This window comes from Zonotrichia albicollis, chromosome 21 (assembly GCF_047830755.1).
Source record: "Zonotrichia albicollis isolate bZonAlb1 chromosome 21, bZonAlb1.hap1, whole genome shotgun sequence".
Classification (NCBI taxonomy): domain Eukaryota; kingdom Metazoa; phylum Chordata; class Aves; order Passeriformes; family Passerellidae; genus Zonotrichia; species Zonotrichia albicollis.
In genome coordinates this window covers 3,719,488-3,746,851 of record NC_133839.1, presented here as the reverse complement: position 1 = coordinate 3,746,851, position 27,364 = coordinate 3,719,488, and the positions used below count along the sequence as shown (strand labels likewise).

At 49.6% G+C, this 27,364-nt stretch overlaps 1 protein-coding gene and 1 long non-coding RNA gene across 5 annotated transcripts; one reads left to right on the top strand and one right to left on the bottom strand.

Annotated features, from left to right (window-relative positions):
- The first annotated feature begins 1,702 nt into the window (after positions 1–1,702).
- Positions 1,703–7,228, top strand: LOC141731388 (uncharacterized). Its single transcript, XR_012583456.1, has 3 exons — positions 1,703–1,863; positions 2,124–2,225; positions 4,596–7,228. It is a non-coding gene; the product is annotated as an uncharacterized LOC141731388 (long non-coding RNA).
- On the bottom strand, positions 7,016–25,675 carry TMEM268 (transmembrane protein 268). Of its 4 annotated transcripts, XM_074556586.1 has the most exons (9): positions 24,092–25,665; positions 21,300–21,599; positions 19,084–19,193; positions 16,651–16,758; positions 14,785–14,934; positions 13,715–13,825; positions 11,324–11,401; positions 9,910–10,095; positions 7,016–7,888 (listed from the first exon to the last, which is right to left on the bottom strand). In XM_074556586.1, the coding sequence occupies exons 2-9, from the start codon at positions 21,397–21,399 to the stop codon at positions 7,733–7,735; spliced, it is 999 nt and encodes a 332-aa protein (XP_074412687.1). In that variant the 5' UTR covers positions 21,400–21,599; positions 24,092–25,665; the 3' UTR covers positions 7,016–7,732. The 4 variants fall into 4 exon arrangements, with proteins under 4 accessions (XP_074412687.1, XP_074412689.1, XP_074412685.1 ...); XM_074556584.1 differs by lacking the exon at positions 7,016–7,888 and having other exon boundaries at positions 9,181–10,095; positions 24,092–25,671; XM_074556585.1 differs by lacking the exons at positions 7,016–7,888; positions 24,092–25,665 and adding an exon at positions 23,635–23,850 and having other exon boundaries at positions 9,181–10,095.
- Positions 25,676–27,364: the final 1,689 nt, after the last annotated feature.

The window sequence follows — 27,364 nt, the reverse complement described above, 5'->3', positions numbered from 1 at the left end:
ACCCCTGAGAACACAGTCACAGGAGTGGTCTGGAGGGTCTTGCTCAGGGTTTGGGGGTTTTTCCTTGATATTTTTAACACCTACAGATCTTGCAGGTTTCAACAGAGGCCACATCTGGAGTGCTGTGTCCACTTGGGCTCCTCAGCAGGGTCAGGGAGCTCCTGGAACGGGACCAACAGAGAGATGAGGAAGGGCCTGGAGCAGCTCCGTGCCCAGGAGAGGCTGAGGGAGCTGGGGCTGCTCCGCCTTGAGAGGATGTCCCTGTGTCCCCCTGTCTGTCCCTGTTTATCCCTTTCTGTCTGTCCCTGTCTGTCTGTCCCTGCCCATCCCTATCTGTCCCTGTATCCCCCTGTCCATCCCTGTCTGTCCCTGTGCACAGAGGTCAGAGCAGGCCCAGGCTCTGCTGCAGGCCCAGCAATGGCCCCAGAGCCACGGGCAGGGCCTGAGCCCAGCCCAATCTGTCCCTGTCTGTCTGTCCCTGTATCCCCCTGTCCGTCCCTGTATGCCCCTGTATCCCCCTGTCCATCCCTGTCTGTCCCTGTGCACAGAGCTCAGAGCAGGCCCAGGCTCTGCTCCAGGCCCAGCAATGGCCCCAGAGCCATGGGCAGCGCCTGAGCCCAGCAATTCCCCTGCCCAGGAGGCAGAACTGCTGCCCTGGGCAGTGCCAACCCTGAGCAGAGCCCAGGGAGGCTCTGGGGTGTCCCTGACTGGGAATGTTCCATTTCTGACCTCCAGCCCCATCTCCAGCCAGCCTCACACAGGGGCAGCAGGAATTGGGATGGATGACAGGCTGTTTGCAGCACATGGATTAATGTGACAGCTCATTTTTTAGAGATTTTTGCACATCTGGAGTATAATCAAGAGGCTGAGGAGTCTCTTTGTCAGTAATATTCTGGTTTCAGGTCAGCACTGGGAGAACTGCTCTGCTTTTTCCAAAATCCTGGAGCTCTGAGTGCTGGTCCACAGAAATTATGGGCTCAAGCAGCCTGACACAAACCACAGAGTGCAAGGCCATGGAAAGCAAAGTCCAACCAGCCCAGATCAGTGTGGGGTTGGTGCAGAGATAGGAAGGGAAGCACTTTGCCCTGGCCAGAGGGTGAAGCAAGGGCTTTCAGAATTCACCTGACTGGGATTAAGGAGCACAGAGAAGCACAAATAGCAGCAAGGTCTCGCAAAGGATGCACAAAAGCTGCATTTCTTCAGTAGCTGGCTGTAGTCAGGACTAAATCAGTGCTCTGGAGGTGGAATGGGGTAAAGACTCTGGAAAAACCAAGGACAATCATCTGCGTACATTTTGTCTGTTAGGGATTTTCACTCCTACCACCCTCACAAATGGGTATCAGAGGGTTTGAAGGTCTGACATCGGGACAGAAGGACATGGAAGAGGGGTTGAAATTCAATGATCTTTAAGGTCCCTTCCAACCCAAACCATCCTGCAACCCTCAAACTGTCCCTGCAGTGTTGAGAGAGCAGCAGCAGAGGAGAGGGAAGGTTCCTTTCCTCACCCGTGCCCCACACAAGCTCAGTGCCCACTGCAGGGACCCTCCCCAGCTCAGTTTGGGATCACAGCACAAGGTTCACCTCCCACATCCCAAACCCAGCTCCTCCAACAGCCGCAAAGCAACACCAGCAACCCCTCCAGGGGCAGTGCCAGGCTGAGCCCTCCCCGGGCGTTCCGGGAGCAGCATCCCCGGGGGAGGGAGCCAGGCAGGCAGGGAGGCAGCCAGGGAGGGAGGGAGGGGGAAGGAGGAAGCCGAGCTGTTGAGTCAGTGCTGCAGAGCTGCCTGCGAGAGCAGGGAGAGGCACAGCTGCAAAGGACAGATCTGCTGAGCCACGGGAAAATGGTTTGAGTAATAATCAACGGTAAGGAAACCTCTGCTTTGGGGAGAGAGCTTAGAGGGGAAATACTCTGCGTGTTTCATGGTCTGGGCTAGCGCTGGAGGGGTTTGGAGCACAGCCAGGGTGGCAGGCACAGAAATAAGTCCTGTTTATCCCAGTTAATCCCGTTTATCCCGGGAAATCCAGTCCCTCCCCCCTGTGCTGCGGTCCTGGGCTGGCTGGGGAGGTTGGTTTGGGGGGGCTGCTGATTCCCAGTGACACAACGGTGTCTCCTGTCCCCCCAGCCTGCGGCTATGTGGCCAGGAGGATGAGGAGCCTGTGCAGCCGGGAGCCCCGGGAGCCACCGCCCTGCCCGGCACAGGCAGCGCCACAAAGCCAGCACCGGGGTAAGTGTGGGATATTTGGGGACAGGGACATCCACATGTCCCAAAGCCACCAGGGTAAGTGTGGGGTATTTGGGGACATCCGTGTGTCCCAAAGCCAGCATTGGAGTGAGTGTGGGGTATTTGGGGACAGGGACATCCATATGTCCCAGAGCAACCTTCAGGGTAAGTGTGGGCCATCTGGGGACATCCACATACCCCAAAGCCACCACCAGAGTAAGGGGGACTCCTGGGGACATCCACATGTCCCAAAGCCACCACCAAAGTGTGGGCTGTTTAGGGACAGAGACATTCACATGTCCCAAAGTCAGCAGGGTAAGTGGAACTCATGAGGACATCCATATGTCCCAAAGCCAGCACCAGAGAGAGTGTGGACTCTTTGGGGACAGGGACATCCCTGTGCCCCAAAGTCACCACCAGGGTCAGGGGGACTCGTGAGGACAGACATCCACATGCCCCAAAGCCAGGGTAAGTGCAGGCTCTTTGGGGACAGGAACATCCCCACACCTCACCCCAAACCTGCAGGGACAGGGGGACAGGGCTCACCTAGGCTCAGCCAGGGGTGGGGGCACCTCCACACTGCCCATCTGTGCTCCCAGGACCAAGCTGCAAAAGTTTCTGTTCTCCCCTGCTTTATTTCTCCTGGCTGGTTTTGTTGTAAAACGTCATTCCAGCCCCTGGCAGAAGAGCAAACAGCAGCCTTTGGAAAAGGGGACAGACATGCTGTGGGGTGGGATTAGGGGCACAAGAGGATGTCACCTTCTCCCCCAGAGCTCTGTGTCCCTGGGACACTTTGTAACCTATAACCCTGCCAAACACCAAAACTCAGCACCATACACCGAGCTGGCAACGAGAGATCCCTGTCCTTGCCTCGCAATCTTCCCTCCCTGGCCCATTTAAAGCAAACATCTGAACCACAGTTGCTCTGCAGATAAAGCACAGCCCCAGTTTGACATGGTGGGTACAGCAAGGACCATCCTGGCTCCTCTCCCTGGCCCATTTAAAGCCCATATCTGAAGCACAGTGGCTCTGCAGATAAAGGAGAGCCCCAGTTTGGCATGGGTACAGCAAGGACTATCCTGGCTCCTCTCCCTGGCCCATTTAAAACAAACATCTGAAGCACAGTGGCTCTACAGACAAAGGAGAGCCCCAGTTTGTCACCAGTTTGACATGGTGGGTACAGCAAGAACATCCAGTCTTCCCTCCCTGGCCCATTTAAAGCAAACATCTGAACCACTGTAGCTTTGCAGATAAAGCAGAGCCCCAGCTTGACACAGTGGATACAGCAAGGACCACCCTGGCTCCTCTCCCTGGCCCATTTAAACCCTTCATCTGAACCACAATGGCTCTGCAGATAAAGGAGAGCCCCAGTTTGATATGGTGGGCACAGCAAGAACCATCCTGGCTCCTCTCCCTGAGTCATTTAAAGCAAACATCTGAAGCACAGTGACTCTGCAGATAAAGCACAGCCCCAGTTAGAAATGGTGGGTACAGCAAGGACCATCCAGTCTTCCCTTCCTGGCCCATTTAAAGCAAACATCTGAACCACAATGGGTCTTCAGATAAAGCACAGCCCCAGTTTGGCACAGTGGATACAGCAAGGACCATCCTGGCTCCTCTCCCTGCCCCAGCCAAGGCATGGAAAGCTCTCCAGCACCACCTGACTGCACTGCTCAGGTGCCATAGCTCCCTGTGAAAGTGAGCTCAGCTCTGAGCAGCAGTCAGAGGGATCTCAGCATGGAAGGGGTGTGCCCCACCCGTACTGGTTGCACTGGTTTGGCTGAGTCACTGCTGAGCAAACATTCCCAGGCAGCTGCCCCAGGTCAGGCCGTGCCCGTCACATCCTTCCTCTGCCAGGAGCTTGGAGCTGGCCCTGGACACTCCAGGGAAGGCTCAAGGCTGAGCCATTCCCTTCCCACTGCCCCATGAGCTGTGTGGGAGGGGAGGAAGGGGAACTGTGTGCACAGGGGGTGCTAAAACATGTCCAGAATTTCACCTGCCCCTAAAGGAACGGCTGGATCCTGATCAGGGAAGGGAAAGGGGATGTGTCCCTTCACTGCTGCCTTGATTGAGGGTGTGTGAAGGAGAAGCAGAAGGAAGGAGCAGCTGCCATCCTGCAGTGGGAGCCAGGAATTTGCAGAGGTTCCAGGAAGATCAGGGAAGATCAATGATACATCACTTGGATGTATCAGGGAGAGGAATCAAACTCCTCCTTTGAGCAAAGCTGTGCAACTCCTTTCTGCACTTAATTGCTGGGTGTTTAATTGCAATCAGGATAGCTGAGGTTTTCAGAGGACCTCACTGTCCCTTCAAGGACCTTTCACCTTGGTTAATCCCAAGTCTCTCTTTTTTCTCCATGCTTGTCATTTGCAGATGTAAAACCAGAGCTACCAGCACCCCCTGAAGCACCAGCCTCACTCCCCAGCAGCACCAAACCCATCCAGTGCAGGTCCTGACAATAAATCCCTCATGGTCCTCCCATGAAGGCCACCAGATTCCTTCCCACTGATTTTTGCTGGATATCCTGCATCCCTGAGATTGGAAAATATCAACAAATCCCTGCTGGATCTGCTCTCAGCACAGAAGCACATTGATAGAAAACATCCTAATCAGTGTCTCATGACTAGAATTTTCTGGTTGGCAGGGGAAAAAAAAAGAAGATCCCCAATGTGTGTCAGAAGATTCCCAAAGTGTGTCAGAAGATCCCCAATGTGTATCAGAAGATTCCCAAAGTGTATCAGAAGATTCCCAAGGTGTATCACAAGATCCCCAGTGTGTATCAGGAGATCCCCAATGTGTATCAGATCCCCAGTGTGTATCAGAAGATTCCCAATGTGTGTCAGAAGATCCCCAGTGTGTATAAGAAGATTCCCAAAGTGTATCAGATGTTCCTGGCACCCGTGGCCCATGGAACCCCAGGGGAAGGGCAGGAGCCATTGCATCCTAGCAGGGAAACCGATTTTTATACAGTGAAACCAAATTATGCTCCCAGTGATGTTGGTACAAATTCAGACAATTTCCAAATCAGCTCCTGGGATGGAATAAGGAGTTTTGGAGCTCGGGTGTGTGGGAATCCCTTTCCCATGCCCAGTGCAGCACCCCCAGAGCAGAGGCTGTCCCCAACCCTGCCCTGTCACAGAGCAATGACAGCAAGGCCCCAAAGCCCACAGCTGTGGGGGGGACCCTGCCTGACCCCTCCTGTGACAGCGGGACCACAGTAAAGGTGGATGAAATCAGATGCCTGGGAGTGTGGTGGGTTTTTATTCTGGAATGAGTTTGGGGTCACTGCAGGGCTTGGGATTCTGCATTGGCAGCACAGGGGGATAAGGGGATCACATGGGGGGGCACTGATAAGGGGATCACATGGGGGGGGCACTGATAACGAGATTATCCATGTTTGGGGGGGTCACTGAAAAGAGGATTATGGGTGTTTTGGAGGGGGTCACTGATAAGGGAATCAGGTGGAGAGCTCACTGATAAGGGGATCCTTTGTTGGGGGGTCACTGATAAGGGACTGACAAAGGGGTCCTTTGTGTGCGGTCACTTATAAGAGGATCCTTTGTGGAGATCACTGATAAAGGGATCTTTGTTGGGGGTCACTGATAAGGGGATCTTTTGGTTGGGGGTCACTGATAAGGGACTGATAAGGGCATCCTTTGTGTTGGGTCATAGATTAGGGGAGCCTTTTTGGTGGTGTCACTGACAAGGGGATCCTTTGTTGGGGTGAGTCACTGATAAGGGGATCCTTTTTTTGGAGGTCACTGATAACGAGATTGTGCATTGAGGGGGTCACTGATAAGAGGATTCTTTGTGGGGAGTAACTGATAAGGGAATCCTTTGTGCAGATCACTGATTAGGGGATTGTGCATTGTGGGGGGGTCACCGATAAGGGGATCCTTTGTGGGGGTCACTGATAAGAGTATCATGTGTTAGGGGCTGGCTGCTGAGGGGATGTGCTGGGGCCTGAGGCAGGAGGAGATGGATCTCGTGTCACCATTCCTGCTGACAGAAACAGCAGGAGACGGAGCAGAGTCATCCTGCACCATGGCAAGTGCCAAGTCCTGGTGCTCCAGGGCTCAGCCTCCTGCTGCCACCCCAGCAAACATCTGGCCTTTGCTGGTATGGGGTTCTGTGAGGGGGAAAAGGCTGGTGGCAGGAGGGTTTGGACACAAATGAGTTCCAGGCCATCCCTGCGTTGTTTCTGACCCCTGGGGCACCTCCTCCTCACCGAGCTGGTAGGCAGGAGCTCTCCAAGGTGAGCAGCTTTCCTGCATCTTTTATGAGAGTCCTATTTCCACTCGTTCATCCAGGACAAGGAGTTACAGCTCCCTTTGCTGCCCAACAGCTCCTCCCCGCTGGAGTGTGGGGACAGCTCTGTTTTGGGGTTTTCCAGCCCCTCTGGTCACCTGGCCCAGCTGTGGTGGGTGTGGAGCACTGTGGAGACAACAGTCTGGTCAGAGAGAGGGAAAGACAGATAAGCTTTCCTATGAATTGGTCTGGGAAGTTTTAGTGAGGCAGAGAGAAAAAGAAAGGTAAACAAATAGTAAACCATCTGCAGGTGTTATTTTCAACAAGTTGTTTTCCTCCTAAGATGTTTTACCAAAGGGTGTCTTCTTAATTAGCCAATCATATGAAATGTGTTGATTAAATGACCAATCAGGTCCCCCTGTATCCAACCAGGGTATAAAAGAAGAGGTTCCAATAAAATCAGGGCTTCTGCCCTCTCAGCCTTCTGACCTGGAGTCTGTGTCTGTTGTAACAGGACATGAAATGAAGGCCATGCATGCTGAAACTTCTAAGGTAAAAAGAACAAAGTTTATTTATTGACTTTGATATATATAGAATTTCAAAAGTGACCCTGGATTGGAGGATGAAATTGTTACATCTCTAACACCGCTGGTTAAAGTAACAGTCTATCAAATATCTCCTTTTCTAGAAAAGAACACAAAAACAATCATTATTTACATAAAAGTGTGTGAGAAACTCCATTACAAAAATGTAACCATCAGAAGACTTAGAAGAACAGGGTGACCTGTGTGTCATTCCTTGTTGAGTTTGTGAGGGTCCCAGGATGAGGTGAGAGATGAGAATCTGACTCCATGCTCTTAGAAAGCTGATTTATTATTTTATGATATTATATTAAAAGAAATTGTATACTACAACTATACTAAATAAATAGAAAGGAGACATCAGAAGGCTAGAAAAGAATGGATAATAAAAACCTGTGACTGACCAGAGTCCTGACACAGCTGGACTGGGACTGGCCATTAATTAAAAACAATTCTCACAATTCTTCAATCAAAGATGCACCTGTTGGTAAGTAACCTCCAGTCTACATTCCAAGCAACCAGATAATTATTGCTTATATTTCTTTTCTGAGGCTTCTCAAGAGAAAAATCCTGGCAAAGGGATTTTTCTGAAAATATCGTGGTGACTGTGTGTGAGAAACTCCATTATGGTAATTTAAACATCAGAAGGCTTAGAAAAGGGTGACATGTGTTATTGCTGGCTCAGGAGCAGAGCAGCGTGCTCTGGATGAACTGGCAGAGGCAGGGCACGCTGCTGTGGCCCAGGTGTCCCCCGGGGCTGGCCCGGGGCAGCCGGCCCGTCACCAGGAGCCGCACGTAGCACGCGCTGAACAGCACCAGGAGCTGCTGGGCCATGGCCTGCAGGGAGCAAGAGAGGTGTCAGAGCACTGTGTCACTGTGGCCCATGGTTTATTGGGTGTGGGGTCACTGAGATGAGCGATGGGAAATGACCCTGGCTCATCCCAGGCTGCAGCCGCTGAGGGAGGAGCACTGGCTGCTCTTTGCTTCTCCTTTAGCTTGGGGTTTTGTCTTAGCCCGGATCCTCCTGGCTTCAAACCAGCCACTGGTTTACAAATGTGGAATTCAGGTTTACAAATGTGGAATTCAGGTTTACAAATGTGGAATTCAGGTGTTTCAGGGTTTCCTCCACCTCATGGCTTCAAAACCAGCCACTGGTTTTAAAGCAGCCATTGGCTTAAAATGTGGAATGCAGGTCCACAAATGTGGAATCCAGGTTTTTCAGGGTTTCCTCCTCCTCCTCCTCCTTTTAAACCTGGTTTTAAACCAGCCACTGGTTTAAAATGTGGAATTCAGGTTTACAAATGTGGAATTCGGGTTTTTCAAGGTTTTCTCCTCCTCATGGCTTCAAATCAGTCACTGGTTTAAAATGTGGAATTCAGGTTTACAAATGTGGAATTCGGGTTTTTCAAGGTTTTCTCTTCCTCATGGCTTCAAATCAGTCACTGGTTTAAAATGTGGAATTCAGGTTTACAAATGTGGAATTCAAGTTTTTCAGGGTTTCCTCCTCCTCCTGGTTTCAAACCAACCACTGGCTTTAAACCTGCCTTTAAACCAGCCGCTGGTTTTAAACCAGCCATTGGTTTAAAATGTGGAATTCAGGTTTACAAGTGTGGAATTCAGATTTTTTTCAGGTTTTCCTCCTCCTCCTGACTTTAAACTAGCCACTGCTTTAAAATGGGGAATTCAGGTTTACAAATGTGGAATTCAGGTTTTTCAGGATTTCCTCCTCCTACCTTCAAACCAGCCCCTCGTATTAAACCTGCCTTCAAACCAGCCACTGATTTAAAATGTGGAATTCAGGTTCACAAATGGGGAGTTCATATTTTTCAGGGTTTCCTCCTCCTCCTGCCTTCAAACCAGTCACTAGTTTTAAACCTGGCTTCAAAGCAGCCACAGGTTTTAAACCTGACTTAAAACCGACCCTGGGCTGTGTTATTTGGTCCTGGCTGTCCTGAGGGCATCACCTGCCCCAGCTCTGCTCCCTGGGAGCCCAGCCCAGCATCCACAGGGATGGGAGGGGAGGCATGGAGAGATTCCTTCCTTAACCAGCCCCTCCCAGCTGTGCTTTGTGCACTTCAGCCCCCAGCCCTGCCTCCAGGCCCTGGCAGCCCACATCACTCGCCTGCAGGGCACACAGGTAAGGGACACTGGGGACAGCCTGGGGACACGGGCAGCTCCTGCCCCAAGCCCTGCATTGGGGGCGGTGGAGGTGGGCAAGGACAGAGAAGTGGCCCAGGTCCCCTTGTGGCCAGCAGTGCTGGCACTCTGTACCCACAGGGGGTGACACTGAGTCACTGCTGGCCTGCAGGCGGCCTTGGGGACCTGCCCACTCTGTCCCTGCCTCCTCAGGCTTGTTTTGGCCTCTAGACAGCCAGAGAGCTGCAGGGATGTCACCTGCCCTGAATTCACTTAGTGACAGGAAAATAAATCAAAATCATCCCATCCGTGCTGAGCAGGAATCAGGGCACATTTGTGACTCAGCGTGGCACGAGTCTTTGAAGGCACAGACAAAGGCTGGGCTCATCCATGGCTCAGCTCAGCCTGGGCAGGGCCATCAGGTCCCTGGGGAGAGGTTTTCTTCCAAACAGGACCCTTGGGACCAGCAAAGAAAAGCCCAATCCATTAATTCCTCAAAAATTATCCTCAGCTGCTCAGACAGCTTTGAACTCAGGTTTACAAATGTGAAATTCAAGCTTTCTCCTCCTCCGGGCAGCACCAGGGCTGGAGAAGGTCGGTGTGGGCTTCCAGGTGCTTCTGCTGGAGAAAAAGGTGGTGTCCCCCATGGCTGGGATGGGTTTTGGAGCTGAGATGCCTTGGGGGTGATTTGGTGCCTCTATAAAGGGAATATTTGTCCTCACCTGGGGTGGGCCCTCAGGGATGAGGTGCAGGAGCTCACTGCAAGTCACAGGATCTTTATTCAGGGTCACCCCTCTGGATAAAAGAGGGGATTCTTCACATGGAGCCTCCTCCTCCACCCCCAGCTGGGGCTGAGCTGCCACATCCATGACCACCCAGAGCTTGTTCAGCCTGTGCCTCAAGCCTGCCTGCAAGAGAAGGAGACTTTGGGGCTCTCCAAAGGCACACAGCAGTGCTGTCCTGTGGAGAGCCTTTATAAGGCACCATGGATTTAAATCCTAGGATTTCCCACCCCAGGCAGCAGTTGTGTACTGAGGAGAGCCTTTACAGGGCACCATTTATTCATGCATGGATTTATTTCTGGGATTTCCCACCCCAAGCAGGAGTGATGTCCTGAGGAGAGCCTTTACAGGGCACCGTTTACACCCTCATGGTTTTTATTCCTGAGCAAAGCCTTTACAGGGCACCATTTATCCTTGCATGGTTTTTATTCCTGGGATTTCCCACCCCAGGTAGCAGTGGTGTCCTGAGGGCAGAGTTTAAAAGGCACAATTTTCTCTTTTTTTGCACAGTTTTCACTCCTGGGGTTTCCCATGCCATGGGCTGTGCCCAGCACTTGGAGCTGGGTGTCCCTGCCATGGCCTGGCTGCCCTCAGTGGCAGTGGCTGCTCCCAGCACCACAGACACAGCCTGGCATGGAGAATCCTGTCTTTAAAAACAGAGTTCTCTCATCCCCTGTGTGAATCCAGGAATTGCTGTCCACCCTTGAGCTGCAGCTTCCAGGGAGATGAGCAGCCTGGAGATTTCAGGGCTCTCACCCCACAAAAGCAATTCAGTGGATATTTACACACCCACAGAGAGCAAAACATTTTCTGAAGGCCAAGAGGACAAAATGTTTATATAATTAACTCAATGCAGCAATTCCTGCTCCTCCAGGCTATCCCACTTTTCCCAGGAGGACAGCTCAAGGTGGCAGCTGTTCCAAGGTGTGCCACACGCTCCCAAAATTTGCCTTTCATTCCTGATGACCTTCCATCATTAAAGCTGCACTGTTAATTATCCAGACACACACATTCCATGGGGTCTGGACAAATTCCTGCTGAACTGGGCAGGGACAGGTGCACTTCATTCACCTCCCAGTGCACAGCAGGGCACTCAAACACTCATTTGTCTTTGCCCATCTCCATCCCAGGCCAAAACAAGCCCGAGGAGGCAGGGACAGAGTGGGCAGGTCCCCAAGGCCACCTGCAGGCCAGCAGTGACTCAGTGTCACCCCCTGTGAGGACAGAGTGCCAGCACTGCTGGCCACAAGGGGACCTGGGCCACTTCTCTGTCCTTGCCCACCTCCACCGCCCCCAATGCAGGGCTTGGGGCAGGAGCTGCCCGTGTCCCCAGGCTGTCCCCAGTGTCCCTTACCTGTGTGCCCTGCAGGTGAGTGATGTGGGCTGCCAGGGCCTGGAGGCAGGGCTGGGGGCTGAAGTGCACAAAGCACAGCTGGGAGGGACTGGTTAAGGAAGGAATCTCTCCATGCCTCCCCTCCCATCCCTGTGGATGCTGGGCTGGGCTCCCAGGGAGCAGAGCTGGAGCAGGTGATGCCCTCAGGACAGCCAGGACCAAATAACACAGCCCAGTGCTGGTTTGAAGGCAAGTTTAAAACCTGTGACTATTTTGAAGGCAGGTTTGAAACCAGTGGCTGGTTTGAAGCCATGATGTTAGGAAGGATGAAAGTTTGACAGAAAAGTCTCACAGATATGTGTGCTTGGCAGAAAGATTGTTAAATGTAGAGTCTGATAAAGGAAAGGAGATGGAAGAAAGTTTTAATATAGAAGAAAAGAATTGCTGAGCCAATCTCACTGGATAACCAAGGAGGCAAAGGGTGTGTGAGTTAGAAGGGGTTTTTATGGCTTAGAGCAAAGGATAAACCCACCCCAAACAAGATGATGTTTTTACCAAGCAGAAAGAGAGCACAGGCAAACAAGTCAGCAAAGCTGCAAGTAGAAAAAAGGTCTCAGAATTTTCCACTGCAAGAAAACTGAAAAACAACTTCTAGCTTAAACTGTAATGTACTGACTTTTAGTGATTGGAGAACAGTAACATGAATATGGTAATTACAGTAATTATGATAGGCTATAGATAATAGTTAAGGTATAGATTGGTTCTGCTGTATGAAGATGCTCAGCAAAGAAAAGTCTATAATGCATTGTAACCCAAACCAAAGGGTCTCCAGGCCTGCCTGCAGCTGGAGCTGACAGCTGTGGGCACAGCTCTGTCACCCACAACCCTGGGCTGCTGTAACACCTTGGATGGAATAATCTGCATTTTGGAGAGCCCCTGGAGTCCCACATCCCTCATTTCGGCTCTTATACCATGAGGAGGAGGAAACCCTGAAAAACCTGAATTCCACATTTTAAACCAGTGGCTGGTTTGAAGGCAGGAGGGTCTGGGCTAAGACAAAACCCCAAGCTCATGGCGAAGCAAAGAGCAGCCAGTGCTCCTCCCTCAGCCCCTGCAGCCTGGGATGAGCCAGGGTCCTTTCCCATCGCTCATCTCAGTGACCCCACACCCTCAGCTGCCCTAAACCCCTTCCTGCTGTCTCTCCTTTGTTTCTAGGAATTCACTCCACTGATTTTTCACAAAATTTCCCATTCTTAGTGCTAGTCATGGGACACTTTTGAGTAGAATTTTCCAAGAGCAGCGTGTTGGGGATGTGAGTCCTGCCAGCTCTGAGGCAGCCAGAGCTCTGTCCTTGTGCATCTGCTGCACCTGCCAGCAGTACAGGGATGCAGGAAAAATGCAAAATCCAGAGGGTTAAAATGGATCTGACATTGGAGCAGACAGAGCCATTGTAAATCTCTGGGTTATTTGCTGCTCTCAGGCAGTTTTGGGACAGGTAGGTCGAGGTGAAGGCTCCCTGGATTAGTCCTCTAATGGACCATGCTGTCCTGAATAAATGTTGAATTCAGGTTTGCCAACGTGGAATTAAGGTTTGCAAATGTGGAAATCAGGTTTACAAACATGGAATTCAAGTTTACAAATGTGGAATTCAGGTTTTTCAGCGTTTTCTCCTCCTCCTGAATGACTTTGCCCTCCTGCAGTGTTCCCTGTCCCCTTCCCTGTTTCAGCCTGGCTTCTCTCTCCATTTGTATTTCAAGCCTCTCTCTGTGTCTCTCTCACCTTCTTTTAACACCTTCATGGAGCCTTAAAACTCTCTTCATTCCCCTAAATCCCTGTCTAGTGCAGAAAAATCATCTCTGAAAAGTAGCAAATGAGCCCAAGGATGGCGATTTTGTTTTTCTCCATGTTAGAATTTTGGGGGACTGTTTGATTTTCTCCGTCTTGTTTTTTAGCAGTTTTTGTTTGCGTTTTTGTTGTTTTGTTTTGTTTTGTTTTTTTGGCCATAGGACCTTTGCTATCCCTCTGTCTATAGGCAGAATCATCAGTGTCACATAATTATAACACATTTTTAGGAATAATTGTCTACCCTAATGAATCCCACTTTAATCCTTTAGACTCATTATTTCCAAATACCTTTGGGCATATCTCAATCCGCACTTACAGGAGAAATAAAAACATCCCAGTTCCTCATACCATCCCTTAGGAGACAAAGCAGATCCTAGGAATGCCATCCTCTGGATCACAGCATCAATAATAATTGATGTTGTGATAAATTGATACAAATAATTGATATAATTGAAAAATGTCTCCAGCAGGAGGAATTTATCCAGGAGGGATCTGACCTATTATTCCTCCTGACCAATTTCCACTAATTCCCTGAGCAATTCCCTGAGCAATTCCCAGCAAGGATACTTGTAGGATGTTGTGTGGCCCATCCAGGACATCTGTAATCCCCAGGATTATGCTGTGTTTGATAAAGATTTCATTGACAGCTGCCAGCCTCACATCTGTGTTCACATTTAGCTGTTAAAGAAGGCAAGGAAAAATAACACAATCCACAGCAAAACTGCAGCTGGATAATCCCAAATACTGCAGCTCTGAAAGGAGAACAGTAGGGTTGATTTCAAGTGTCATGTTCTCACTTCCACCCCCCAGCAATCTCCTTTCCCGAACCTCTGAACCCCCACATTTGCCTGGTCTCCTCTTGGAAGAGTAATTTGCTTCATATCCCCCTCTGGATTTTGAATCAAGATTTCCCAATATTATTCTGCAGCCAAATAAATGGTGCCAGTGATGCCAGAAGCAGCAGGGAGTGCCAGGAGGAATCACCAGGAGCAGGGCAGGAGCCACAGCTGCTGTGGGAGCACAATCCACACTCTGCAAGGGTTGCTCTGCAGGGTGACCCTGTTGGGGCCTCTCAGTGCTCAGAGAAGCTCCAGGAGAGCTGGAGAGGGACTGGGGACAAGGGATGGAGGGACAGGACACAGGGAATGGCTCCCAGTGCCAGAGGACAGGGCTGAATGGGATATTGGGAATTGGGAATTGTTCCCTGTGAGGGTGTGCAGGCCCTGGCACAGGGTGCCCAGAGCAGCTGTGGCTGCCCCTGGATCCCTGGCAGTGCCCAAGGCCAGGCTGGGCAGGGCTGGGAGCAGCCTGGGACAGTGGGAGGTGTCCCTGCCACGGCAGGGGTGGCACTGGATGGGATTTAAGGTCCCTTCCAACCCAAACCAGCTTGGGATTCTCTAACCCTCTGCTCTCCAGCAGCAGGAGGTCTGAGCTACCCTGAGCAGCTCCAGCCCTTCCCTCTCAAGCATTCCATCCCCTCGCTTGGCTGCAGAACATCCCTTGTCTTCCCTGAGTGCTATAAAATTATTCCCTCCTCCCTGGATCATTGTATTCTCTGCCTGCAGCCAGGAAATGCCCCAGCAGGAGGAATCCTGCTCTCCTTTCTCCACATTCCCATTCCAGGAGCCTCCTCTCACCTTCCTCTGGTGTCCATCAATGACCAGGATCACCAGGACAGTGAGAGCCAGGGCCACCAGTGTCACCAGCACGCCAGCCCCCCAGGAGTGGCCCAGGGAACACAGCTGAAGGGTGGAGTAAAGGTTTGTCCAGAGAGAGATGTAGAATACCTGGGGGAAAATAGAGAGGCTGGTGAGAGTCACAAACCCATGAAAGTGAGAAAAGTCACAGGAAGAAGGAAATAACAATTCTTTCTCCCTTATAAATTAGGTCCCATGAGATTTTTCACAGGGTGAGAAAGGACAAAATTTCTTTCCAATAATAAATAGAGCAAAGAAAGGATTGGAAGGACTGAGTGAGCCCCAGTTTATTTTAAAAAATCACCACTCACCAAAGACAAAGAGTGAATTATTAATGATGATTCATCCCTAGGAAGGATTTCAGCTGAGTTCTTCCATTTAGATGAGGAATGCACTCACTGAGGCATATTGATAATAATTCTCAGAGTGCCTGGATTTAGAAAGTTCCTATTTCAAGGTGGTGCAGAGACCACTCCATTACAGTAATGCTCAATCAGGGGGCACTGATGCAGGGTTAAAGGGCTGGGTTAAAGTCAGGGAAAAATGGATTGCTTCACCTCACAGAGGATGGATTTGGGCAGGAGATTGCCTAGGAGCAGGTGTGACATGTAGGGCACAGCATCATCTCACATAATGACATAACTCAGGTGCACCAAACCCCTCAAAACTGAACATTGAACATTCCCAGTATCAGTGAAAGGAGATTTGCATAATGGCTATCAAAACAAACAAACAAATAAATAATATTTGGGTTTGATCACACCCTCAGCACACTCCAAAGCACCAGCCTCACAGCAGATGCTCATGGTTGGGTCTCTGGAGAAATTTCTTTCACCAGAAGAAGACAAGACCAAAAATTGGCTGATTTGTTTGTATAAATTAGCATCAGGACCAGAATGCCTTCACATCTTTAAAATCAAGTTCTAAACCAAGCCTGTTGTAGGTGCTGTCACCTCAGCAAGTGCTGGTCGCCCATGGACAGCCTGGGTGGAGACAAGACACCAGACTTTGGTGGGACTCCACTAACAGGGTGGAGAGAGGCCCTGCCCTCCATCTGCAGCAATTCTTTGAGCTGGAATGTTGGAATTCAGGACATCCCTCTGCCTGTCCTGGACTGCTCAAGCCCCTGGCACAGAGCCCAAGACACCTGTGACTTTGATTATGACCCATGGAAACAATTACCAACCTTATATGAGGAACTGCAAGCCACAAAAGTCTAAGTAGAATAATAATTAGTTTGTCACAGGGTGAAAAATAATTTTTTTGGGGTTTTTAGAATGGGACTTCAGGAGGCAAGATGGAGAAATCTGGGCGTGTCCAGCCTTTCTCCTTCTTCTTCTTGGCCTTCATCTTCTGCTGTGATGTTGTCACTTTTGGATTGGTTTAAGGTAGAAGCTCGCTGTCTAACATAGGTGATAGGGGTTGGGAAGTACCTATATATATATGTACATGTAGTTTTTAGTATAAAAAGATAACACCACCCTGAGGGCGGCCAAAGTGCCTCTGTCTGACCTGCTGAATGGATCTCGGCAGGCCAGAGAAAGAATTTTATAGATAAGAAACAATAAACAACCTTGAGAATGAGAATAGAGGACTTCCAACTCCTTCTTCGACGGCTCGGCTGCAAAAAGAGACTTTCTAACACATCTCGGGGTCACTCTGAGCAGCAGAAGTCCCAAGACTGGAATTGCCAAGAGAACCCACCAGGAACGTGTCAGAACCAGGATTTGCTGCCCAGCCCAGCCCTGCTCCCTCCCTGGGCACAGGAACCCCGGTGCCAGGCTGGGCAGCCTGCAGTGCCCTCACCATGGCCATGGCAATCTGGCAGCCCTTGGAGCTGTAGAACAGGTACCGCCTCACTTGGGGGCTCAGCACTCCCTCCTGGATCAGCCTTCTCCATGGATCCATTGGCACCTGCCAGGAACAAACACAGAACCACAGCCAGCCTCCAGGGTGGGCTCCAGCCCCAGCAGAGCCAGGTGGGCAAAGTTCGTTGGTGCTGGGGCTTGATAAAGAAGGATATAGTGGAAGAGCCTGAGATGAGAGATAGGGGACATCAGGCAGCTCTTCAAAATGTTGTTTATTGTCTACAAAATTTTGTTTATTGTATATTACAGCTACTCAAAATTCTGTTTATTGTATATTACAGCTCTTCAAAAGGCTGTTTGTTTATTGTATATTACAGCTCTTCAAAATGCATTTATTGTATTTTACAGCAGCCATGGGTTGTGGGTAACAGAGCTACACCTAAAGCTGCCAGCTACAGCTGTAGGCAAATCTGAAGCCCCTTTAGTTCTGAATTAAAATCATATATTATATTTTATATTTATATTATGTTTTAATATAAAGGAAATTATATATTAGGAAAAATATATATGTATTATATAAAGAAAATTATATATTTTTTTCTTTGCTGAGCATCTTAATACATGCTAATCAATCATCATCATATACAATACTTTTACTATTACCTATAGCCTATCATAACTATCATTACCATATTACAGTCAATATTATCCAACCACATGAGTTAGCATGGTAGAGTTTAAGGCTAAAGTTGTTCTTCTCTTTTCTTGCAGTGAAAAATTTTTAGACCTTTTTTCTGTGGCAGCAGCTCTCTGGCCACAGAGAGCAGCACAACTTTCCCAGGCCTTTCTGGGAAAGGCTGTGAGAAGATCAGAGAAAAGAATGAGAAACAATTCTTATCTTAACCTGCTGCACCTGTTGTGCACATGTGGAATGTGTTATGGGGATTTGTTTACCAAAGGGTGGTTTATTAATTGGCCCCTGGTGATGGTGTTTGGATTAGAGGAGCAATTGGGTCCAGGTGTATAATAACTGCCTATAAAAGCAGTGAGTTCCTTAATAATGAGATATATAATAAAGAGATTGATCAGCCTTCTGTGAATCATGGCGCCAATGCTAATTATTATCCAGCTGGAGGCCACTGAAATGACATTTTTCTATTTGTCACATCTATATGTTTATTTGCCTGTGGTATCTTTCTGCTTTTCCTAAGACCTATTTCTACTTGGTGAAAACATCTTTTTTGTTTGTGATCAATATATATCCTTTGCTGTAGTCATAAAATCTCCTTCCAGCTCAAATTAACCTTTGCTTTTCTGGTTGTCCACTAAGACTGGCTCAGCAATCCTCAATTTAGACATCTGTTATTCTTCTATATCAAAACTTGCTTCCATCTCTATTCTGCTCTCAGGTTCTATATTCAGAGATCTTGCTGCCAAGCACACATAGCTCTGAAACTTTCTTGTCAAATTTTCATCTTTCCCAACAATGCAGGACACGTTGTATGGTGCCAAAACAAAAGGATCCATCCCAGTTTATTTCTCACATCCCCTTTTATAGGGTTTTTAAAGAACATCCCCTGTCTACTCCCAATTGGTCAGTAACAAATTGTAATTGGTCACTCAAACCCTCAGTGTGTACGTGCAGGAAAAGTTGTTTGTGAGAGATAGTTTTCATTTTTCTAACAGTGTAAAAACAGTTTATACAAGTGGCTCATGTTTATCACAGCTCTAGAGCTCTTTCTCAGGTAAAACAAGTTGTTTTTCACTGCTGCAGGACTCTGTTCTCACCAAGAGCTGTCAGCTTTCTCATGGTTTGTTGGCTCGAGTTAGGATTTGGTTTGTAGGCCTTTGGCCTGCTGTTTCACTGTGAGAAATGAATTTATGGAAAATTTTTAAAGTTTGATAGAGGCTTTATATAGCATGTATAAATTTTATGTGTAAATTTTCTACAAAATCATTTCTCACATTTCACTACAACTCCTCGTGGGGCTCTGCAACCCAAATGTGTGTCCCAGAGCTGCCTCCCACAGGGAGCATCTCCAATCCCACCCACAGAGCTGCCACAGACCCGAAATTGTGTTCCTGCCTCAGCTGCAGTGAATAAAACCTTCCTGGGGAGGGCAGGGACAGTCACAAGGGAAGAAAATGCCTTTTGGTGATGAAGGACAAGACAAGGCAGATGTCCCAGGGATGCTCTGCCCTATCAGCGTGAATTTTAAGCAAAATTCCCTCCCAGTTATCTTCAAAGAGTTTCTTCACAGAGATTTAAGCCAAGTTCATCCCAGTTGACTTCCAGCCCACGGGGAATAGACTGAAGTTGGGCTGAAACAAGCAAATCTCAAACCAAAAAAAACCCCCAAAGCCATCTGGGCCGTGGGTGTAAATGCAAATTATGCAAATCCAGCTGGAATTAACTCCCAGGGGAGCTCACCTGGATCCCAAGGGACTGCAGTTTGTCAGCACAAAGGTCCATGTCAAAGGAGGAGCTGGGGCAGGTGTTGTCCATGCTGAGCACCAGCAGCACCTGGCCTTGGGAGGGCTCTGCAAGAGCCAAAAAGAGCCATAAGCACAGCACTGGGGGGGTTCTGTAAGAACCCAAAAAAGCCATGAGCACAGCAATGGGGGGTTCTGTAAGAACCCAAAAGAGCCATAAACTGAGTACTGGAAGGGTTCTGCAAGAGCCATGAGCACAGCAATGGGGGGTTTATCCCACAGCCAGGCAGCTCCTGGCAAAGGGGAACCTGAGAACACAAACCACCCTGGTGTCACTTAAACTGATCCAGAATCCCCTCCTTGGCCATTGCTAAGGAGCTCTGCAAGCAGCCTGAGAGCCCATGGAAGGAAACAGACTGCAGAAAGCAGGGAAACCCCAAAAAACATCCCAGGAGTGAGCAGCCAGAGATAAGAGGAGATAATGGTTGCTCTGATACACAGCACAACCATGTTCTGCCTCAACAACCCCTGACTGCAAGTGTGGAGGTCAAACAGCAGGCCAAAGGCCTACAAACCAAATCCTGACTCAAACAACTTCTTTTCCACAGTCTTAGAGCTCTTTCTCAGGGAAAACAAGTTGTTTTGTGAACTGGAATTGCCAAGAGAATCCACCAAGAATGTGTTGGAACCAGGATTTGTGCCCTGCTCCCTCCCTGGGCACAAGAACCCAGTGCCAGGCTGGGCAACCTGTGGTGCCCTTACCATGGCCATCTGGAAGGCCCTGAAGCTGTAGAAAAACCAGTTTGGGATTTCTCAAAAACCAGTTTTGGCTTTCTCAAAAAACAGTTTTGGCTTTCTGATGGTTTCTCTTGGCTCGAGTCAGGATTTGGTCTGTAGGCCTTTGGCCTGCTGCGTCACCACCACAATGAGGGACAATGGGCTCAGGCTGCTCGGTGGTGCTGAGGCTCACTGCCCTCTTGGAGACCCCCATCACCATAAAAACCAACTAGAGCAATGAATTCAAGTGTTTTCCAGCAATCCCTTTGCTTGGGAATGTGGCAGGGCCACCCTGGAGCACCCCCAGGCCTTCCAGCAGCGTGGCTGCAGTGTGGCTCTGCTCAAGGCTCTTCCAGTGTCAGCTCAGGGCAGGATCACAGATGCATCCTAGACTCAAGTCAGGAGCCTAAAGAGTGTGAGGACAGCCTGTCCTAGATTTGAGGAGCGGCACAGGAGAGCTGTGATCTCCAGGCAGCCCATCTGGCACCCACCTAGAGCTTACACAAGCTGTGCTGCAGAGAGAGGAAGAGTTTAGGCCTAAGGAAGTGGCTGAGATCCTGCTTCACTGAAAGGTTTCACCCTAACTTCCTTCCCCTGGGGACACTGAGAGCAAACATGGGGCCCTGCTGGAGGGTGTGGGGGGTGTGAGTGACCAGCCATCCATGGCTCTGCCAGAGGGCTCCAAACCCTGTCCAGCCTGGCCTTGGGCACTGCCAGGGATCCAGGGGCAGCCACAGCTGCTCTGGGCACCTTGTGCCAGGGCCTGCCCACCCTCACAGGGAACAATTCCTTCCTATCTCCAATCTAAACCCACTCTCTTTCAGTTTGAAGCCATTCCCCCTTGTCCTGGCACTCCAGGCCCTTGGACAATCTCTCTCCATCTTCCCTATTGACCCGTCCGGGCCCTGCAAGGCCACCCTGAGGTCCCCCCAAAGCTTCTCCTCCCCAGGTGCACAATCCCAGCTGTCCCAGCCTCTCCTCCCAGCAGAGCTGCTCCATCCTCTGATCCCCCTGGAGCCTCCTCTGGATCTCTGCAGCAGCTCCAGCTCCTCCCTGTGCTGGGCAGGGCTGGGGCAGCTCTGCAGGTGGGGTCTCACCTGGGCACAGGCACAGGGGCACAGTCCCCCCCCTGCCCTGCTGCTCCCAGCACCGGTCAAGTTTCCCAAAGATTTCTCAGCTTCAAAGGTCAAGAGGAGAGGCCTTGCAGGGGCTGCTTTTCTATAGGTTGATTTGTTCATTCCTGCATATCAGGCATTAAAAAAAAAACCTCAAAGCATCTCCATCCCTTTCCCAAACTGCTGAAACATCCACAGTGTTTTGGTACCTTCACAAGTGAGATGCTGTTAAAAAGCATCTTTGGTAAAATCTGTCAGTGGTTATTTTAAGGACACTGAGATCAGATCTGCCTCTCCCTTTAGCAATGAGCTGCTCCCTTACCTGGCACCCACTGCAGGGCTCCTTCCTTGAGATCACTCTTGCTGTACAGGAGGGAGGACCCATTTTTCTCAGTTCCACCAGTCTGGCTTTTCTGGGCCATGCTGAAGGTGTTTCTCCTTGAAGGATTCTGTGTTTTCTGGTCAGAAATTCAGCATTTCTCTCTCTAATTCAGCATTTCTCTCTTTCCCTGCTGGGAAGCACCAAGCAGCCCCACAGCAGCTGAGTGGGGAGCAGATTGTGAAACCCTCACTCCCACTGCTGCCTTCCTGCTTCCCATGAGCCACGAGGCATTTCTGAGCCCTGAAAAGAGAAAAAAGAACATCCCAAATTTTGCAGAGACAGCAAATAAAGGATAACAACAGAGACTCTGCTCCTGGGGGATGTCAGCACCTGGTGTTGGCCAGTGTGAGCTCAGTACACACTGACTCACTTTTTATGTCTGGTTTTTGTTGAGAGGTGGAAAAGTTATCCTTAAACATTCCTTAAATTATCCTGACACCCATCAGCATTCACATTTTGCAAGCAATTAGCAAGGAACAGGCAGGGTTTCTCCTTGCCAAGCCTCTTTGCCATCACCTTCAGAAGAACCTGGAGCTGGTGGAAATGCCCCTCCCTGGAAGTGACACAGGGACAGATCCTCACCACAGGAGGGGAGAAGTGCAGATGGGGCAGAAAATGCATCTGCTGAAGGCAGAGTCAAGCAGGAGCTCCCACCCACAGCAGTGAAGCGTGAAGCCTTTGAGGGTCTCTGCTTTCCCTTCCCTTCTCCTCTGCTTTCCTCTCCCATCTCCTCTCTTTTCTCTCTCCTCTCTTTTCCTTGTTTTTCACCTCTGCTTTCACTTCCCCTCTCCTCTGCTTTCCCTTCCTTTCTCCTCTCTTTTCCTTTCTCTTCTCCTCTCCTTTCTTTTCCTTTCCCCTCCCCTCTCCTCAGGGAAGTTCTCCCAGCAGGCACAGTGCCCAAGGTTTTCCAGGTGTTTTTCCCCTGCTGACACAGCTCTCCAACCTCCTGCCAGCACCTGTGGGTGGTTGTTAAATGCTTGGAAGACTCTGGAGTTTATTTTTCAATTGCCTTTCACTCCAGCTCTCCAAAACCACCACTTTCTTTTTAACCTCTGCTCAAACCAGGAGCCTGTTGCTGTCTCCTGGTGGGAGGAATCCCTCACAGATCTCACCCACTCTCCTTTCCAAAGGGGATTGATTTGTTTCTGAATTTTTTTCTATTTTTTTCTGATGGTTGTGGCTGTATTTACCCCCTTGCACAAAGCCAGGACAGTCCCTGCTCGAAGAATGTCAGAAAGGAAACACAGGCAAGAGAAACAACATGGAAAAAATCATGGAAACACAGGGGGAAAACAGGAAAACACAGGGGAAAACATAGAAACACAGGGGGAAAAACCATGGAAACACAAGGGAAAAAACATGGAAACACAGGGGAAAAACATGGAAACATAGGGGGAAAACATGGAAATACAAGGGAAAAACATGGAAATACAGCGAAAAAAACCCCAAAGGACTGAAAACTCCTTTAAAAATCTGAAACTTAAAGGATCCCTGAAAACTTACAGGATCCAAGCAAGGAATGTGTGCACACAGGATGGGCACAGCACCTGCTCTTCACCTGCACAGATGAGGAGAGGTTCCCTGGGCACAGCTCTGCCGTGGGGATCATGGGCACCACGTGTCACGGGGCACATCCCAGCACCAAAATCAGACTGGATTTTCTCACTCCTTTCCCTCTTTTGCCATCCAACAGAAGGGAGTGTAAAATCAAGACAGAAAAGCCCCCAGAAGACAGAAGCAAAGAGGAAACTAAAGAAAAACCTAATTAAAAACTGAAGAAAAACCTGGTTATAACCAACCACCCCATTGCTGCTGCTGGCACATCCATTTGGAGATGAGTCCAGGCTCTTTGGCTCAGATGATGAGGACTTGGGGGCTTTGGAGGACAGGAGGTGACAGTGAAGGTGCAGCAGCCCAGCCATCCCCAGGAGGGAAATGCTGGGAGCTCCTCAGCCAAAGCAGCTTTGTTTTTACCTCTCAGTGCAGCACAGTTTGGCTGTGTTGCCTTTCCCTGCAGAACTGCCCATTTGGGGGATTGGATCCCCCCAAAGCTCCCTCTGATCCCTCCTGAGGCACCTCAAGGAGCAGCCTCTCCTCTCCTGCCCTCCCAGGCTCTGTGTTCTCTACATTTCTTCTTTTTCTTTATGCAATGCCAGCACCCCTCTGGTCAATTCACTTCCTTGTTTTTTGGACACCTCCAAGCCTTCACTAAACAGCAGAGAAACACCCAGCGGGTCCTTCTGCCTCATTCCCAGAGCAGCCAGCAGAGCCTTACCTGGTGCTGGGAATGCAGCTCAGCCTCCTCCTCCTCCCTGTCCTTTAGGTGCCACTGTCCCACTGTGCACTGCACAGGTGCCACACTGTGCCACCCCCAAGCAGGAAGGTGCTGGGTGAGGTCCCTGTGTCCCCTGTGCCTCCTGGAGCAGGGATTACCCAGCCCTGTGCCCCTGGCTCCCCCTTCTCACCCTGAGCTGCACGCAGGGACTTGCAAAATCTCCCTAGTGCATGTGACTGCCTGTGGCTGGTTCAGAAATGTGGGTTTAACCCTCTGTGCTTCCTCACAAGTGTTCCCATGCTGGTTCCCTGGGCTGCTTCAGAAATGTGGGTTTAACCCTCTGTGCTTCCTCAGAAGTGTTCCCATGATGGTTCAGAAATGGGTTTAACCCTCTGTGCTTCCTCAGAAGTGTTCCCACACCAAAGGCACAGCCCCAGGGGGAGATTCTCCTCCTCACCTGCAGCAGAGTGGGGGTCCAAAGCTGGAGCTGGAGCCTGAGGAATGTGAGGAGCTGAAGAGTGGCACAGACAGGAGGCTCTCCCCTTCCTCCTCCTCCTCTAGGATCAACCAGGCAGGATTCAGGAATTACAAATCCCACAGCTGCACACTCAGTTCCTGTGAGTGTTTCAAGACAGAGCTGGAGACATCAGAAGAGGCAAACACAGATCTCAAGGCTGACAAGAGGTCACTGTTTATCACAGGGTCATGGAAAGCATTCAGGAACAGGGATGACAGCAGGGCAGGAGCTGTAGCCCTCCCCAGACCTGTGCTGATGTGGAGAAAGTTTCCCTTCCAGCAGCTCCAGAAGAAAAGCAGGAGGCTCAGGAACAATCAGATGGATCCTCCACAGTGCTGCACATGCTGGAGTTGTTAGCCTGACAATGCTGAAACACCATGAAAACCAAACTCCTTGGCCTGAGAATTGTGGTGTTGGAGCTGCCCAAAAGCTGCAGGATCCATGGAAAGTTGGAACAAAGCAAATCCAGGGGTGGAAGGTTGAAAGAAAAGGAAAAAATCAGCTCTTGCAGTGTCTGTGTGCACTTCCTGGAGCAAAGGCTGCTCTTCTGGAGAGATGGGTTCTGCTCCAGAGCTGTGAGTTCAGCCCATCACGTGGCTCCACAGGCAACAGCTCCAAAGCCACTCACCCTCGTGGGATCCTGTTCCACTGGAAACTAGCAACACCATCCAGGCTCTGGGAAAAATCCCATAAATCTGTCACCAGCTCAAGGCCCAGCTCCAATCCCCACCCAAGACAGGGCCATGGGAAGCTTTGAGTTCTTTTGCAAACGCTCCTCATCAAAAGTTTTGGCTTGGTTTGCTCCTCACCCACACAGAGATGCTGACAGGGAACACCAGAAGCCATGAGCACTGCCAGCTCTCTGCAGGAAATGCTCCAAGCAAATTCCTGTGGGACAATAACTTGAAAGTTAACTGAATAACAAACTGAAGCACAGCCCCTGTGCCCCTCTTGCTTGGCAAGACACAAAAGCTCTTGGCATCAGCACCTCCAGCAGCAAACTCCTGCTCATTTGAGTGTTGGGATCACCAGAGGCGGAATGCCAGCATGGTTTGGGTTGGAAGGACCTTATATCCCATCTGATTCCACCCTTCCACCAGCCCAGGCTGCTCCAAGCTCTGTCCAGGCTGGTTTTGCCCTCCCTTTACCACATCTGCTGCCTCTGGGGGTCCCCCCAGCCCATTTTCCCAAATTCCTGCAGTGCTGTGCAGCTGCTCATGGATTGCTCCCAGCTGATGTATTTGATTTCACCTTCCTCAGTTCTTCCTCCCTGCAGGGAGGCTCAGGCTATTGGTTTCAGATCATTTCTCCCACTTATCAAGATCATTTGGAGCTGTGATTCAGTGCTCTGTACTGTTTGTATCTCTTCCCAGCTTGGTGCCCTGGACTTACATTGTACTCCCTGTTCCACCTGCTGCATTAATGAATATATTACAGGGAGGCTGATTGCAGGGAAATGAAAAAATCTGCTTTTTCAAGATAGAAATTTGAGGACTGTCCCAGGCTGACAGTGCCCACCCAGCCCTCCCAGCCTCAGGAATAACCTCACCTTTATCACATCCTTCATGTCATTTCTGAGGTCACTCTTCAGCACCTATTTGGTGTCTCAATGCTTTAAATAACCAGACACACACATTTAGTCTGCTTTTGCCTATTCTGCCCATGTTCTCTCTGTATTTACTCCATGTTTTGATAAACTCAGCTCCTTTGCAGTATTTGGAATCCACACTCCCGTGATTCCAGCTTTTTTTGACCACAATCTGCATGTGGTTGCAGTTTTTCTCCACGTCAGCCTTGTTTGGACTGTGCACACTGCAGCCAACACTGGCACATCTCATTTTCTTTTGATGAAACTGCATTTTCAGGACAGAACTGTGCCATCTCTTTCCTATTTTTTTCCCTAGTGAGCCTTAATTAGGAGAACAAAGTTGTTGAAAGCCTTGTCTTGCCCTTCTCCTCCCTTCCTGCACACAAAGTCCTTTCACTCTGCGCTGTTGGATTTTTTTGTCAGCAAAGCTGACAGATTGACAGTCATTAAATATAAAAATTTATTTTACACTACCCATAAATTGCAAGTTTCAAATGAAGAATAACACTTGCTTAAGGCACTGAGTCTGGTTCTTATCTTTTTTTTTCCTACTTCTGCCTTCTTCTTATGAAGACTTAAAGTATTATTCTTTTTACTATGGTAATGCAAAAACCTCTTTTCTTGAATCTCAAATTAAAAGAGGCAAAGCTTGCTATGTGCCTGGGATAATGATTCAGCTATTGATCCAGAAGATGCTTTATTAGATTATTTTGAGGCAGATGAATGTAATTTAATACCAATTTATTTTCTATTCCTATGCTAGTCCAAGATACAATCTTTTCTGCATGAAATTAGCACTTTCTCCTTTCAACCTCAAAGAAACATTACACTGTGCTCCTTCCTTGGATTAGTTTGGGAAAACTTTTTCAGCAGAACATTGATCTGGAGAGTTCTCAATATTATTTTCTTTAAGACTTTAAAGCCAAGACCTCAGCTGGGACCAGCAGGTTTTTGCCTTCTGTTTCCTATTATGCATTAATGCAAGAACTAGTGAAGAGAGATAAAGGGGAAAGAGATTCCAGAGGAAAAAAGAAGCAAAGAGAGAAAACAGAGCAGGTTTAATGCAGGCAGAGAGAAGGGAGAGGAGCTGCATTATGTTTACACAGTCATCTGTCACCTCCAGGGGACACTGCAGGGTGGTCCTGCCCCACAGCAGCAGGACAGCACCTGGGATACCCCATCCTGCTGCTCACACCTCCCTCGAGCTGCCCCACAGACCAGGAACTGCTGAATTTTCTGCAGGGTCTCCAAATTCTGCCTGCTCTGGGGTCAGCTGGGCTCCAGGGTGGGAGAAAACAGCAGGAGCCCAAAGCTGGGGATGGCAGGAAAGGCATGGAGGGACTGCCAGCAGCTCACAGGGCTGGATCTGCCATGAAAAAACAGCTCCAGATTGAATAAAGATCATCAGGAACTGTGCACTGACCTCACAAACGCAGAAAAATGAGGAATTTAAGGTTGCCAAATGTAGATTTGCCCCTGGAACACCCTGAATATCCTGAAGTTGCCATCCAGCACAGCCAGCCTGGCAGCTCCAGGCAGAGAGGGGAAGGGCTCTTGGACCTCCAGAGCAGGAAAATGTCCTCACCCTGCTTGTGAAAGTGCCCAAATGCAGCTGCCAGGGGAGC

Coding starts and splice junctions, on each gene's coding strand:
- TMEM268 (XM_074556584.1), bottom strand. CDS start 21,399: ATGGCCCAGAAAAGCCAGACTGGTGGAACTGAGAAAAATGGGTCCTCC. Junction 16,759..19,083: donor TGCAGTCCCTTGGGATCCAG/GTGAGCTCCCCT, acceptor TGTTCCTGGCAG/GTGCCAATGGATCCATGGAG. Junction 14,935..16,650: donor GCCAGATTGCCATGGCCATG/GTGAGGGCACTG, acceptor ATTTTCCCCCAG/GTATTCTACATCTCTCTCTG.